The sequence below is a fragment of the Sander vitreus genome, chromosome 5 (genome assembly GCF_031162955.1).
Source record: "Sander vitreus isolate 19-12246 chromosome 5, sanVit1, whole genome shotgun sequence".
Taxonomy (NCBI): Eukaryota; Metazoa; Chordata; class Actinopteri; order Perciformes; family Percidae; genus Sander; species Sander vitreus.
This window is the reverse complement of record NC_135859.1, coordinates 26,772,336-26,789,666: the sequence shown is the minus strand read 5'-3', so window position 1 is coordinate 26,789,666 and position 17,331 is coordinate 26,772,336. Positions and strand designations below refer to the sequence as shown.

At 39.8% G+C, this 17,331-nt stretch overlaps 1 protein-coding gene across 1 annotated transcript in view; it reads right to left on the bottom strand.

Moving 5' to 3' along the window:
- The window catches only part of col27a1b (collagen, type XXVII, alpha 1b), a 68,429-nt gene that overhangs the window by 30,911 nt on the left and 20,187 nt on the right, over positions 1-17,331 (bottom strand). Inside the window, exons 5-12 of the mRNA XM_078251306.1 lie at positions 16,620-16,673; positions 14,103-14,156; positions 13,945-13,998; positions 7,144-7,188; positions 4,309-4,362; positions 3,009-3,053; positions 1,973-2,026; positions 753-797 (exon numbers count right to left, since the gene is read on the bottom strand). Of these exons, the coding sequence (XP_078107432.1) occupies positions 753-797; positions 1,973-2,026; positions 3,009-3,053; positions 4,309-4,362; positions 7,144-7,188; positions 13,945-13,998; positions 14,103-14,156; positions 16,620-16,673 (405 nt within the window). The remainder of the gene's footprint in view (positions 1-752; positions 798-1,972; positions 2,027-3,008; positions 3,054-4,308; positions 4,363-7,143; positions 7,189-13,944; positions 13,999-14,102; positions 14,157-16,619; positions 16,674-17,331) is intronic.

The window sequence follows — 17,331 nt, the reverse complement described above, 5'->3', positions numbered from 1 at the left end:
ACTTGGCTATTATGAGCACATTTTTTGGTCTCAGTCACTGACCGCTTCTGAAAAATAATATTTTCAACAACAAAAAAACATGTACAACCAGACTAGGCCTGGGAAAACAGCAGATTTACACAAGTGGTTATATGCAGTATTAGTATTTTCCGTGTAAGCCTGGAAGGATGGGAAATGTACTTCCAGGCGCCAATGACGATAGACTTCCCTGATCTGTGGATAGAGACTCCGGAGATCCAAACCCACAACTGACACATCACATTATCATATCAGTTACATGAAACAAGCACAGTAATAAGCACACTCTTAAACATATTACTAATCAACTTAAGCCAGAGAAAATTAATCATAAAAGATTCATAGATGACGAGTCACTGACTTTAATATTGGGCCAGGATTTTTTGATTGTAAAAAGGGATCTAAGTGAGAATTTAAATACAATCTGCTGACACATGAACATTTGTATTTCCAACCCATTCAGTTACACGATGTATGGTGCATATTCTCCCCTTATAACAATCCCTATAGTAATCCCTATTATCACTGTGCCAGTGTGGAAGTTGCCGGAACTTTTTTTTTGCAGATTTAAAGCCAAAAGGGGCTTCACACTGAACTAGAGTCTCTGTCAGAGTAATGCACTTAAAAGGAGCTCTGCACTACAGTAATAGCCCATAGATCAACACAAACACCCGCACTTTCATGAGGCTGCATTAAAAATGTTCTCTGAGAAGTATGTTGAGAGAAAACTTTACCGGCCTACCCATCTTGCCCTTCTTCCCATGAACGCCAGGAATTCCCTGGAAACAGGAAAGAAAACAAGAGTTGAGAGACAGAGAGAGAAAAATGGATAAGGAGGCTATGATGCTCCTTACACAACAGAAAACTAAATTGTTGTATGGACCAAAAATGGAGAAACAAATTTTCTATTCTCAGATCATTATCACATGTTGAAAAATAGAAATATTGAGCTTCAAAGTTCTAGAGCTTGACAACAGCAGGTCCATTCACAGGTATTAGGTGTTCTGGAGCTTTCAATAATATAATCATCGAAAAATAAGATTTTAAGCAAAAATGGATGAGAGGTCCTTAAAGTCCTCAGAAACAAAATGGAAATGTACAATTCCATCACAATTAGCAAATGTCATCTGCTGATGAAGATTATGCCATATTGTCGAAAGATCAGCTACTAAATGGTCCTTTGTTTTAACAAACAAAACATAATAGTTCATCTTCTGTAGGATGGTCATTTTAGGACAAATCAGACTCAGCTCGTCAGGTTCAGGTTCAAGTTCTACATTGTGGCTCAACGTTCAGACTGAAGTGTACTTTGTCATCCTCAGCTGCACTTCAGCTTAGCTGAGCTTTGAGCTGAATGCTAATGCTAATTTGCTAAATGAAACCTTAGCATGTTAGCTTTGCAGCATGCCATGTCAGCAAAGCACAGGCTGATAGAAGTCATCCTGTTATAGCAAAAAGCAGATGATATTCATCCTCTCAGGACCATGCTGTAAGTACATTTCATTGAATCAATCCCAATCTTTGTGACATGTTCTATTTAAAGTTTTGGATCAACTGACCAGACTCACTTACACACTGAGGGGCCAACACTGTCATAGCCTCACTTGGCTAAAGTAGCTAAAAACAACAAAAAAACATCAAAATTCCTGAGACATTTGGTGCCACTGTTCTGATCCACAGCTCTGGGGGTTAATGGGAATTTGAGTCCTGGTTGATTTTAAATAAATTTAAATCCACCTCCTACATTCTGACCTTATCCAAAACAGTAGGAGAGGTTGGGGTGTAGGTTGTTATTGCCCCCAGGCTCAATCCAATACAGTATGAAGGAGCCTGTGCTACTCTGGGCTTATAATAGTGATTTGGTTAAGCGTGCCTGCACTCCTTCATTTCGGTCCATGGGCAGTCATATAATACAACTCAGTAGGCATTTATTCTCACAGCCACTAATACTCACTCTCTCTCCATCAGGACCAGGAAGGCCAAAAAGCCCAGGGATGCCAATGTGACCCTAGAGAAATGAATAAAAGATGGAGTGGAGGAACAGATAAGGCAAAGATAGATGGAAAAGCAAAAGAAGGTGGACAATGAGACTTTACAGAGATGATGGACATTGTGAAGAACGGTTTGATGTCAATAACACTAACACGTCTAAAAATATATACAAATACTTCAGCTGTGATGCTTTCTTCTCGTTACAGCACCACAGGCTTTTTGCTACGGTGGAGTGGTCTTGTAGAGCCAAGCCTTGAGGCAAGTGTATATGCCCATGGACTGCATGGTGCTGGCTTCCACGATGTAGTCCAAGGGCACATACCCTCACATCAGGGATCTCCGAAGAACTCTCTGCTAAACCTGCTCAGTGGAAGAAGAAGAAAAAGTGGAAAACAGGGCAGAAATACAAATTACAATGACATTCAACGAGAAGCTGACATTCAAACTGATTGTGGTTATGCTTGACAGCAGAGCAATATAGTTTTATGATATTTGCCTAACATTAACAAGCGCAGCAAGCACGGAAGGGATTTAAAGAAAGCCAGAGTTAATTGCTCTTACAGTACTTTAAATATACTAACAAAACCATATGTCATTATCATCATGGAGTGAACAAGGGCAGGAGAGTGGCGTTTATGACATTGGCCTTTTCATGTACCCACACTGGTTAGGTAATTCATTTAGCAGGCATTTCACAGTTTGTTAAAGAAAGTGAAAGTTCAGAAGCTTTACTACTAGGAGAGCCATGCCTCTCTCCCCTGTGGCCTTCAGTGGAAGCTGAGTTAGGGTGCATGACAAGAACATGAAATAATATAATAATAATAATAATAATAATAATAATAATTAATTCTGAGGGTGCTTTAAAGACTTTAGGTCTTACAGTGAGGGATATACAGTATTTACTTTCAAAGCACCTTTTTATTACCAAACATACTGCCTTAAAGAGTTGAATAACACAAATCCATGCCAAAGCTGTAATTTTTCCAACATCTACTTACCCTGACTCCTTTCGGCCCCATTTTCCCTACAGGCCCAGGTAAACCCTAAATGTAATACATGACAAAACAAATTTCTGTGGTTACAAACAGTGGCAGAACGTTAGTAGTGTTGCTGTGAAAGTACTTAAGTGGAAATACTAAGAAAAAAAATCTCACTACTTCATGATAAGCACATTCATCCAGATGTTTGCATTTGTGGTGTCAAAACTTAAAGCAGCATTCACATTCATTTCTCAGAGACACAGCCAGCAAATCCACCACCACAGAAAATCTTCCCCTGCAACTTTAAAGATCAACTCTCAGCTCAGAAGAATACCCCACAGCAAAGTACAACGCCTTGACATAAACATACAGCACTGGTGATTCACAGCCCACAGATGGTAGGGGGTGCTAAAACCTAATCCATCACACACAACCAAGTGTCTATAGAGATCAGAGTTCAGACATAGTAACTGCGCTAAAGCACAGAGGCAAACACTGAGACCTGTGCCTGAACTCTAGCTTATCATAAACATTCGGGAAAGGACACGTGAGCAAGCAGCAGTTTAAGTTTTCTTACAGCTAAGAGGAAACCGATTTTAAATGCAGAGAAACTCTAATGCTCCCCAGCTTTAAAGTTAAACACTATTCCTAGAAGCGGAGCAAGGAATAACGCTCACTGGAAGGACAGAGGAAGCTTATTTGTAGCCGGAAACCTGTGGCATTCGTCACACTTTTATTACCTTTTCTGTCTTCAGAGCAGTGCTTACAGTGGAAACCTTTTGACATTTTATTTCCTCGCTAGACCGGAGGCATCCGTCGCTTAAATTCAACCACAGGTGCTTCTCAACAGCTTAGAACCTTTTTCCTTTCATTCAGCTGCAACAAACTTTTTATTTGGATTGACCAAATTAGATTCTTTGAGCCTGACACTGAGATGCTGATGGCTGAGGTTCTTTGCCGGCATTCAATATCTTTAAATGAGATTATTTTGTAGGTACAGAAAACACACAAGGATTTGGTGTTTCACCAATATATCCCGTTTTATTCATCATTCTGACAGTGAGCAAAACTTACTAGCTGTAATTTGATTTATTAACAGGCTAAAATATTTTCAAAAAGCTGAATTCATAATAGAGATGATATCCTAGCCTCCATTTATTATTGTATCTTCTTCTGCATGTGTGTGTGTGTGTGTGTGTGTGTGTGTGTGTGTGTGTGTGTGTGTGTGTGTGTGTGTGTGTGTGTGTGTGTGTGTGTGTGTGTGTGTGTGTGTGTGTGGCCCTGCTCAACCAGCACAGCAACACTAGATTTACTGCACCTGCCTGCCAGGATAGCCTTTGGCCCCAGGGCTTCCATCATCTCCCCGTTTACCCTGTGGAGAGAGAGACAGAAGAGAAATCAGCACTAAAGGGACTAAACGAAGGAAGGATGGAGGGAGGCAAGCTGTATTATATAGGAAATAAGGTTTCTTTTATGCACACATGGTTTCTGTTGGAGCCTCACTGATTGTAATGATAATAAGCTAAGAAAGACTGATCAAAATGGAAAACAAGCCCTTTATTCATGAAGCCGTTTATTTATGAAGTAATAAACAACAGCCAATTGGTCCTACAGAGGAATTTACATCTCTCAGCTTTTCAATAAAGACCTTATGTTTAGTCGAGTCAGTGTTGCCTAAAGAAAGAGGCGCCACTATAAACATTACCACTCAAACCATTTCATTAATTCGACAGTGAGTGCTATTATAATGCAGACGAGCCACATGCTGTTACAGCAGGACTACTTTGAGCACAGTTTTGCCTTAATATGATTATCTTCATCAACGTAAAGTATAATACATGAGTCATTCCTTCCTTGTGGTGAGACCAAACCAAATGCATCCCTCCGAGAGGAATGTTAAATTCTACATGTATGGGAAGAGTAAAACGGGATTAGTTAGTGAAGGCATGCAAGAAATTACAGGCTGCTTGCACAGTATACTGAAAGTTCATCACAGTCATTATACACTGCTGACAGTTGTGTTTCTGCCAAATACCAGATAACTGATGTGTTATGAGAGATCAAAAAGTGAATGTATTATTACAAATTACATGAGAAATCTTGTAAATGGCCACAGAGAAACAGTAGTCATAGTAGCAGCAGTAAAAGTATTAGCACTGATGGAAGCATTGTTGCATCAAAAGGAATATTGTACAGCAGGAAGGTTATTATTGCAAAACAACAGTAAGGTAATGCAAGACCCTGGCAAATAAACACATTATTATCTGGTTTATCTGACTGGTCTGATAACCAAGTACATCAAATCATTTGACCAAAAAATGGGCACTTAAAATGTTTGGTTTTTGTCTTTTTGGATAGGTAGTTTTGGTAGTTACGTGTTTTGATCATATCTTATGTTGTACTAGTACAAGGACACACAAGTATGTGCATGAGCACACAGGTGATGCTTTACACAAACCTGCTGACTGCAGAGGGTGATATAGCCAATGTTTTGTGCACGCAAACCACGCTATTCCACTGATCGACAATTGGTGGCAGTAGCACGCAAAGAAACGTAGAAATGTTCTAGTCGAAGGCAGGGAAGAAGACTGCCAACTGGCGCGAACATGGGCCATGTCCAAAATCACTCCCTCGTTTACACATTCACTTCTCCCTATATAACAGACACTCAATCGTTTTTAGATTTGGACACTTAATCATCACTGACAGGTGTAGAGTTGCATAAGAGCAATAATTGCATCCATAAAAAATGCAACACATTGCATTGTGGGATTGTTAGGAAAAGGTAGTGTATATGCCATGAAAATTGTATCCACTGTGAGAGTTTTTGAAGGCACCATATAGTCCATAAATGTCACTCTCATCAATACATTTTAGGGTAAATATGGTGCACTATATGGTGCGGTTGTGGTTTTTAAAATTATTTATGAGGAATAAAATGCATTTAACACTTTTGTTGTGGTAGAGTAACGTTTGTTCATAAGAAAACTACACAGGAAACCTTTGAGTAATATACAAGTTCCACTAAATTAATAGTCAATCGGGAGTTTTAGTGACCAAGAAGAAATGTCTTTCTGGCACAAGGTGTCACCCGTTATCTTCAACTGGAATGAAAAACAATCAAACCGGCATTACTAAAAAAAAATTAACAAGGCTCAGAATGCATTACAGGGCCAATCATAACTGACTGTTCTGCATGTTAAACCATGTGCTATTACATTTTCCACAGAAAAGAGTTGAGAGAGAGAGAGAGCATTGGAGGAGACAGGAAAAGTTTTCTTAGTTTTCCGTTGTGACACAGCACATTCTTCTCAAAGATAGTACACTGGATCTGGACTCAGGAGGAGGGGCGATAGGGAGAAGTAATGACCTAGGGGTGTCCAAACTGTTTAGCCCAGTTGTACCTCTGCCAAAAATCTTTCCTTCTCTTTTCCCGCCAAGATTCCCGAACAACTAATGGCTCTTCTCTCGAACCAATCCCCCACCACCCCACGCTTCTTTTTTTAACGTCCCGATGTGTCTGTGTTAATATGTTCTCCTGTTTTGTAACTTTAAATGGAAAGATTTGCTGGAGTGTTAAGGGAACTGTCTCTGGAGACTCTTGGCTCTTCTATTCGATAGGTAAACATACATTGACATACAGCTAACAGTGCGGCCAACAGACAGACAAACAGCATGCAGTGGATTTAGTCAGCATGATAGCACTTCAAAGAGACAGAGGAGGGATTGTGTCTGAGAAACCAGAGAAATCACATTTTAGTTGTTTTCAGATGCCTCTACCGCTGTTCAGAAAATCCTTTTTGGTTGATTGTTTTTTACCCCTCAATAAAATTCACACTCTCAACTCACACACTGTTGATCACATTTTAAAAAAGGGGCAATGATGCATCTTATCTCAGAGTTTACTGTATGCATTATAAATTGCATTATTGCATTCTAGCACTTTCCCGTGATACGTATTGACCTAAGGGGGCGCTACAATTATAAACAATGGAATTATTGATGTGTCTATTACTGAGTAGCTCAAAGGGGAGCTACATTACAACTTGGTAAACTGGTGAGGATATTGAGAGAGACATTCTACATAGTGTATAAGAAAATGTATGATATACATCAAACTTTAACCCTGATTAAAGAGAATTGAAGTACTCACAGGTTCACCTGGGAGACCAGAAGGACCAGGATGGCCTTTGTGTCCCTGTTGAAAGAGAAACATGTTAAGAGTGTTGCACATCCAACAAGAAGTCTAAGTGAAATTACCATGGCATCTTATCTTTTTTAAATTCTGATCACAAAGCCACAGGAAAGTACAATGCTAAATGATGCGCTTTGCAGAAAAAGATTATGTCGGTCTTGATTAAGTGTTAAATGAATGGTCAAACTCAATCTAATTTTTGTTGTTGGAAAGTTTATTACATTGTGTTCAAGAGAATCTCGGTCAACACCACAGGGTCTGAAATTATGTTATTTTCAATTGCCTTAGAGAGGAACTGACTTTGTTTCCTTATGAAATAAAATAAATTATAAAAGACCCTGAAGGTTTAGTTTAAAAGAGTTCACAAAGACAAACTTAATAGCTGTGAAACTTTACAATTTCTACACAAGACCAATGCCATTTGTATCTACTGTTGCAGCACAGCTGCTTGGCAGTTTGTCTAATTCTTGTCACCAATGCACTGTGACAAAACAATTTAGAACAATCTTGCATTAATTAAACCAGTAAACCAATTATACAGAAACAAGTGAAACCCAACAGGGTAATTAATGGTCACCTTCATGCCCTGTGGTCTCAAATGAGCATGCCAGCTGGTTACAAAATGTATTAATCTTTTCACAATCAAGGCCTACAATAGAGTAGATAGAGTCATGTGCAGTTGTCTATGAGGAAAGAACATCGTCTATTCCCCTCAAGTGTGAAGTCATTAACCACAAACTGTGTTGCCCTGTCGGTAGCAGAACAAGTAAACCAGAGGCGCGGTCAGCAGCCAATGAAAAAAAAAAGAAGAGTATCAGTGTAAACAAACAAGTCACCATGAAGCGAGCCATACTGACTGACTACACGCTCAAGCCTGCAGCCAGAGTGTACACATGAGGATTAAAATCTCTCTTTGCAAACGTCCTGAGAGACATTTGGTAGAATTGATGTTAAGCAGGGTTTAAAGCCGACTTCACTGAGTTTATGCAGGCCTTGTTGACAATGATGAGGAAGGGGAATCCAACAAATTGTAAGAATTTTTATCAGGATTGGGGTAGTTTCGCTTTGCCAGACCGTCCCTCAGTGCACTTTGGAGGAGGGTCTGGCAAAGCGAAACTACCAATCCTGATAAAAAATTCTGGCTACTCCACATAGCATTCGGGGATGGGAGGAAAACGTGCTCTGGTTTAATGGCATTTCTTTTAACCAATCAGACCAATCTAAGCTTAGCTTAACACATAGACTGGAAACAGGGTGACTTAGCTAGCTGGATCTGTCCATGTTTTAAAAAGTCCACCTACTGTACCAGTACCTTATTATGACTGGTTTGTTTAGTCCATGCAAAAACATAAGATTGTTTCCAGTGTTTCCTGTTCCCATTCTTAATGCTAACTTAAGCTAACCATCTCCGACTGTAGGTTCATATTTACTGTACAGAGTGTTATCGATCCAACTCTCTGCAAGAAAGCAAGTATTTCCCAAAATGTTTAACTATTCCTTTAAACATGGGCTGGTGCTCTTTTAAACTGTTAATGTCCTGTGAATCATCTAACATATATTTAATGGAGCCAACATGTTCGTTGGGTTTGGGAATGTTGGACTCTTGATCAGAATTTAAAATTAGGTTTGAAAATCATTTGGCTGCACAACATGAGCTCATAATGATGAGCCCAACATGGGTCAGGCACAGTTGAGAGGCTGAGGCAGAGTGAGACTGACATGCCTGAAGCTCTGAAGTAAAATAATACTGGCAGCCTGACGTCCCATGTTGATCAAAATGCTAATATTGGTCCAATGTATCAACTTAACTCAGAAGAGTACATTCATAACATGCCATTGGAACATTTCAGAAAATATATCACAACTATCCCACAGTTACAAACCAATCAACTGAGACTGAGGCCTCTGATGTCATCATGATGTGAGAACTGATCATTAAACCATCAGCAGGAAGTAGGGCTGTGCAATTAACCAAGATTTTAATCGTGATTACGATTTTGGCTCCTGATGATGACAAACACGAATAATCGGGGAAAAAAACGATTATTTTGCACATTACGTTTTGCAAGTAAACTCTTATTTTGTCTTGTGTTCTGAATGAACAAAAAAAAAAGGTTCAAATGGCAAAAGTCTGAAGAGAAATGTCACGGTACAAGGTGTTTTCACTGTTGATATGTTTACCTGTTTCACCTTTTTTAAGTTTAATAAATGCAACATCTTTCCAAAAGACAATGAGAAATCGTGTTAAATAATCATGATTTCAACATTGACCAAAATAATCCTGATTATGATTTTTTTCCATAATCGAGCAGCCCTAGCAGGAAGCTAAGCTTGTGCATTCTCAGAAGTATGTAACAGAGACAAAAAACACTCGTGAATTAATCTTTTACAAAGGGCCAGAGCTTGTTCCTGAGTCCAATAAAAAGTCATGACAAAGAAAGAAAGAAATCAACAAACTTTGAAAGGCAACTATTGCTGGTCCATCGGCCACAGTACTTCTATCAGACCCTTTTATACTTCAGTTCTGTCAAACTCTTTATTGATGATTATTTGTCTATTTATCTACTGACAGACAGCACTGTGCTTCAAGTTGGAAATATCTGACAGTACTTTTGGGAGTAGAGGAGTCTCTGGCTGGAGCCAAAGCACTGCAGCCACAAAAAGACAAAAGAATGTGGCTGAGCCTTCCAGCGAGGCCAATACAGCGGAGTACAGTGAAAGTAAGACAAAAAGAATTGTGTGTGCATGCGTGTGTGTGTGTGCGTGCGTGTATTGTATATATGGACTCAAATTTTTTTTTTTTTGAAAAACAGCTTTCACAGTTCTGTAAATCCATTGTGACACAAAGATGGCAAAGGATCACATTCTTCATTAGTTCTTCCTCTCTATGAAGAGCAAACAATTTAAATTAGTGTACTGTAACTCACACCAGACAACCCTGCAGCCAACCAGCAAAGTGTAGCAGCAGCAGCAGCAGTATCGCCCCTGCTTACAGAATAAGTAACAGACTTTCATTGGCACACAAAAAATGTTGTTCTTTCCATAGATTTTTATTTTTATTATTACACAAAAAGCTACTCCCACCTGGCAAGCTCCACACTCCTTTCTTGGATAAATCAGACTCAGCAAATTTAGGTACAGTACGAGAACGTTGTTATACAAAGCTGAGGTGCAGGTAAGGGAAAATCCTGAGGGCTGCACTGCTAATAAAAAGTTGAGCGCTGTTCCAGTGTGCCATGATCAGAGTTGGCTGTGGTGTTGTGGATTTGACGCACACACACCAGCCTCTTCTTACTTTACAGTGCAGACCGTTGACTAACTCCCAGGCAACCTCCACATTACATCTCTACACATTTCCCACAGTGAGAAAGGCTTTCTCTGGCAGCGGGCCAAGGACTGAGCACAAAACTCAGCGAAGAGGGTCCATAAAGCTGCGGCAGGTCATGGTTTTACTGGCTGGTTGGACAAGAGCAGGCAAAAGAAGGAACCTCGCGCTCCATCTGTGGCAGATTATGGAATTTTGGTGTAATTTGAATATAAAAGTGCACTGTAAGGAGTTTTGGCTTCCAGTGCCAGAGTAAGATCACAAAAAAGTGAGTTAAGAACAGCTGCAAGCAATGAGGTGTCTGGTGGCTTTCAGAAGAGCCAAGCTGATTGCCTTGCTTTTATTAGCTGGATACAAACTGCCTTTTAATACTTTGTATGGCTGTAAGCAGTCACTTCTGGGGATCCGAGTGTCTTTTAGGTTAACACAGACCTGATCAGAGGGATAGAATCCCACCTGAACTGATTATCAGAACAGAAAGGGGATTTGTTACAACCACTTGACCTCAGCCAGGAGGCTGGTCCACGCCCAGCTTAGCTTCTCAATTTCCATAAATCAGCAGGAAGAATTTCAGCTTTTTCCCATGACTCCACGTTCCATGACTCACAAGGCGAGAAGAGGTCTTTCTCCTTTTGAGCTGGAGTCCTCCCCATTATTACACTGAATGGAGGATCCTTGAGAGCACCAGATGGTTTTTCACAGTCAGCGCTGTCCAATTGCATAATAGATTTTTTGAGCTCCCGCCAAAGCATTGCCAAACACTCTAGCTATTGTGTATCAAATGACGACAGGAGTGTGTATGTGTATGTGTCTAAGTAAAAGATAAAGTTGCTTACAAAAGGTTTTCTCACATTGTGTGTAACAGTCATTTTCTAATTAGCATTCTTCTGGCATTCAAAACCTGACCTTACTTTGACACCTACTAATGCACAGTTTTTGTTTGTCATCTCTCATCTTCTTCATCATAATTCTGACAGCAGACTGCAAAATGAGTAGTGTGATGATAAACTGCGAGTGTAATTTAAAAAAAAAAAAAGAAAAGCTGCCTGAGGATTTCTTTCAACAAGCTTTTATTTTTCTAAACAGATGTTGCTGCACTCTCAGACAGAAAACTCAGCAGTGATTCCCTTTGCAAAGCTTGTCTGTAATCTGCAATTACATTTATTTGAACACCACATTAATTCAATTCCTATCTAAATCTTGGAGATTCCCTGCCACAAAGTAAGTAGAGTGGGTCCCCCTGCTTAAAAAGCTGATGAGCCTTAATGAATTTCATACCTTTTGGGTTTCAGTGGAGTTTTTGTGTCCCACAATGGTGTAAGTGCTGTTTCTGAGGTTTCCCCCCCACTAACAAGATAAATCTGGGGTAATGCTGAATTTGTTAAAAAAAAGATTACATGGTAATTAACTGTGCACATTGTCACCCTCTCCAGTGTTGGTAATTAATAACAAAGATGGCAGAGTTGTTTTGTGAGGCCTGCTATTTATTAGAATCAGCCATTGCTACAGACAGCTAACAAACATTCTGCTAGATTTGTGCTGTTAATTACAGGAGGGAAAACTACAAACATGGTGTGAAACATATCTCTTCCAGTCCATTGGCTCTGTATTGAACAAAATCCATTTCTACTCTGAATCGACCTGACAAGATAATCAACATTTCTCTGTGTTATGTAAAAACTCAGGAGCAGCTTGATTCTGGATATGTGAAGAAGGTTAGGGGGACTTGGATGACTTACACAGAAGCATTTAATGAAATCTTGATCGAGGATACTAAAGATAAGCAGCACAGTTTAACAACAATGTAGTGTTGTGTAGTGCCATCCCAAATCTGAGGCACTCTCCATCTCCAAGACGCATTCATCTCATCCTGAACATATGTCAGGTTTGGGTTATGCAAAGATATTAATGGTGCCATATTTGAAAGGAGACGGTCCCGGAACACAACATTCCCTTATCATGAAGCAGCCTAGACTTCCTCAATCTCTAGCGACACATGCATTTACACTTGACCACAGGACAGGTTTAGTGAAGGAGTAGGACCACTAGATCTTCTCGGCCCCTGACCTGTGACCAAGGAGTGACCTAATGTTAACTAAGTTTCCCCTGTGATCTCAGCTTACCACAACATGGTGTTTTCAGTAGAAGCTGCTGTGAATACTCACTACATCATCAAGTGTGTGCACTATTTACTCCTGTTTGAGAAATGTTAGCTAAAAACTACAGTGCCTACCTGTTTTAGGAAATGTTTGAGCCCTTTAAAAAAAATATAAAGTTATTAAGTTATTGAGAAAAGATATAAAGTATCTGTGAGCTGTTTTAATGGTTTCCATCTTCAGTAGGAACCACTGGGTTAAATGCCACAAGCAGGGTAACAAAGTTGGGAAGTATTGAGAGATAGACTACCACATTGCTGTTTATGGTCTTTCCATTGGATCTGTTCTGACAATAACAAAAATGCTGCCAGCTTTATTCTTTAATGGAAGCAGGTATTATGTTTTACGATACTCCACCAAAATGAAAAATATTCATATTGTCTTAAAACAAACAATATGGAAAAACAAAGTCAGTCAGTTGCAGAGTACTGTTATTTGCACACTGCATTGCAGGAAATTCAACAGGCTCTGGCTCACTTGAGATGTGTAATTACTGTGGGGTGAATAACATGATAAAATGCACAAGGCCATGGAGAAAACGCTCTGCTGCTTACCATTACTCCTTGTCAAGATAACGGATATCAGATTACATAATATGTAAACATGTAAAGAAGTCAAATCATGTAGACTAACAATCCAGAGCCGGACCAGATCACAAAACTAAACCACAATCATAACTTGGCCTACTTTTAAGAAAAACTGTTCTCCAGAGAGTGAATTACATAACATGCGTTTGGAGGAAGTATGTGAAGCTTAAATTTCACTCCGTAAACTTTAGCTCTGCTCAAATGCCTTCATCTTTTTGGAGGCCTGTGATACTGATGATGTAACAGCCCAGACATTCAAACCTTTAGTATTTCGACCCGCAGGGGAGCCTGATAACAGGTGTTCTCCTTGACGCCGGCACTATGTTAGGCTGCTTTCCAAACAAGAGCTGAAACATCCATGTTTGGCTGGAGTTTCTAAGCACTTTCACAGATATCCCCCGCAAAGGTAGTTCAGGGTGTGTCAGGGTTGAGAGGATGTACGTTTGATTTAGTGATCCTCGATATACACAACTCTACTCATTCAGTCGCTCATTCATTCAGAATGTCTGATTTATGTCGGAAAACATTTTGAGAACAGTGGGGAAAAAAAGGGCACACACACAAAGTACAATATTAACTGTTACACATATGGGACAAGGCCAGTCAAATCTGACAGATATCAGTTACTTCCTTGTCGAATTACACAAACAAACACACAGTTTAAGCTTGTGAGACAAATCAGATTTTCTACCTTTCGTCCATCTTGGCCATGCAGTCCAGGGGGGCCCATGACACCAGGCTCTCCCTAGAAGGACAATTTGGGTTAAATTCAATACACCAACATAATTTGCATGACTGTCTGCTAATAATTGAGTAGTTCTATGAAAGGAAAGAGGACAATATGCATACTTTTAGTCCTTTTGGGGCTTGACCAGGTGACAGTCCGTAATCTCCTTTTTGGCCCTAAAACATAAAAACACAGAACATTTTCCTATTCATACTTTTCCTCCAGTGGGTACGAGATGTATCCTGTTCTGCACCAACGTTCGCTGCATAATTTCTGCATTGCCACAGCATTCCACTTCACAAGGCATAAAGGAGTTCACTGTTTGCATTTACCCTATCAAAGAGTAATGAGTTCATCCTACTTATTGGTGAGTCTAGCAGTTGTATTTACAACGTGCAATCCATTTATGCCCTCCAGTGACTCAGTTTACACCAAGCCAGCAAGAAGTGATGGGGAGTGAACATGTACATTCTTCTCCCTTTTCGGGCAGTAGGAATCCTGTCAGTGCTTTCTGGGTCAGCATTCAACATCCAATCGCACTGTTGAAAGAGCAGCCCAGAAATCTACGCAATTATAATGTAAGAGGTCCATGGAGAAATAGATAATTTCCTGTGTTAGCGCTTATTTTATAATGAAACAAGTAAATGTTGCAGCACTGAGTTGGTTGGACCCTAACCAAACAACAGCCTGTTATCGGCTGATTGCACATGTTCTGACACATTTCATTTAGCAAATTAAAGGTTTTGGCATGGAGAGAAATCATGTTTTGTGCCTCACTTTGGTGCAATCCTGAAGCTAAGACTTTTTAAGGAGTGTTGGGGGTATTTCTTTCCAGACCTCTTAGTGCAAAAGGCAATAGTTCAGTCATAGTGGAAAGACATGCACTGCTTCAAAGGAGAATCTTTTATTTTACAGGGTTACTGGTGAGAGTACGATAGGAGTTCCATCTATAGTGTATTGGCCCATGTAAACCTACATGTTCGTGACAGCTACAACTTGGCATTGAAAAGTCTTTGTGGGAATTTTCTCCGGACTGATTTCTTAACAGAGCCAGGAGTGCAAGCTCCAGCCAAGAGCTACATACACGTCTTTTCACTGTCTAAAGGTTTTTTACCTTAACTACATCATCTGAAGTTTCAATTCAAAGAGAAGCTAAATGAGGTACTTTCTTCTAAAAGCTGAAGACCCTAATAAGCACTTCTACTTTCCACTGATTATATGCATATTTTAGGCCTTCATTCATTACATTTTTAAGTCTACTGGTAGGCTACTTACAGCAGTTGGTAATTGGTCATCATCTCGTCTCAATTATCATCATTACATCCAGATAAAGTGACATATTCAAAACAGAATTCAGCTAACACAGTATGTTTTCATCCAGCTTGTTCATTTTTCTTAAAGCAGCAAACTGTGCCAGACCAGGCTGTCTGCTGTTTGAGGTTTGTGTGCAAACTGAGCTGGGTCAGGTTTGGTTAGGCTCCAGTAACACATATGTGCAATATAGGAGTTATGGTTTTTCCTTGGTTAAAGGAGGCCAAAGCATGGTATCAATTACGTTGTTTTGGAAAATGGAAAATGCTGAAATTCAATCCATTGTTATGGATTAGGTGCAGACTTGAAATACAAGCAATTTTCCATTTTATTCCAGCATGGTTTAACAAACAGACTCTGTTGTGATACGAGACTGACACATTATGGAGCTAAGCAGCCCTCTGTGTTGACAATTCAAATCAGCTGGAACACAGACTCATGTCAAGTACTTGCAAAGTAGTGAGTCAGGAAGACCTAAAACTGCTGTTCTCTCCTGAAGGGAAACAAATGGCTTTTTAAGAGGCTAGAAGAGATGTACTGTGAACCTCAGACATGCAAACTTAGTGAAATCACAAACATTGGATGAAGAAAAAACACAAGAAATACTCGCTCTTCAAATTTACATTGTCGTTTCATCAGTTAGATATGGACCAATGAATGAGGTTTAGAATGAAGAGTATTAAGGCTGTACGTAGCATAAAACTCATTTTACTTTATTTACATCATCTCTTGCATCCCCAAGAGGTTGTCCCATATCTTGTCCTAAATCCACTTTAAGGATCCAGCAGTGTATTGACAAGGCAGACAGTACAGGCTGAAAGATACAGCCACGACAAAATGGATAGTAACTTATTTAAAAGGCCCACTCTGTCAATTTCTGACCATATAAATTACGGGAATATGCAATTATACATATTTTATATAAACATGAAAAAGCATTTTGTTGATTGTCAGATTATCATAACTGAGATCCAAATCTGTGTTCTTGATGTAAACAAACCACTAACAGCATCAGAAAAATCTGCTGTATTTAAGACCAAAACAAACAGTGTTAGTCCATCTCTCAATACTTTCAGACTTCCTTACTGTGGCCTGAAAAAACGGCACACTGTACTTTTCTAAATTGTGTATTTGATAGGTACTCCTTTCCAACAGATTAATACACATTTGGTGCATTTGTGATTTACAGCACCAGAACAGTGTACACTATGTGTGTTTTTTCTTCATGGGGTTTTCTGACATGTTACTATTACATATTACAAGATGAGCCTTTTTTCGCTTCCTAAATACAGATAGGTAGCATTTGACATAAAATTATTGATTTGTACCTTCACTCCAGGAGTTCCGGGACGACCAGGGTTTCCATGGGGGCCAGGAGGACCCTGAAAACAGAGACACACATGATTGAGGAAGACACTGAGTAAAGGTGATCATCGGGGTCATTAAAGGGCCTCTATTTCAGCAGCAAAGGGGGGTGAGTTTGTACTATATGTGAGGTTTTCACATATTTTTCCCTTTCCACTGGCTGTCAGTGTTATGGGACAGGTCAGCTGTGCCCCGAGGTCCCTCTGTGTTTGTGTATAGGTGCTCTGTGAGACGTACTGCATCTCCTGCCTGCCTTGCCTGTCTGCCTGCCTGTCCAAGTTATGACATATGGATGTGATTTTCCTCATCCCTACACTTTTCCACTGGTTATAAGGGTCCCACAAAGTTAAGGCCACTCATCCATCACATCATATTCCCCAATGGCATTGTGCCACAATCTGTAGGTATATGTGATATATAACGTGCTTTGATGTAATTCATTGAGCCATCTGTGCCAAGTGCTTTATCAAAATGGACTATCTCCTGCAAGTCAGGCCAGGTGGGTGGACGTACAGGAGCAGAGAATGAGGAGACAAAATCTATTTTTTTTTCTGGTTAAAGGTACTATAAATTCAAGTGAGCTGCAAAAAAATAAAGCAACAACTTCCTGAGGCATCCAAGTGAGGAGCCTTCATTTCAACTGCACACTTGTGTGGAGCAGGGTCGAAATGCTGA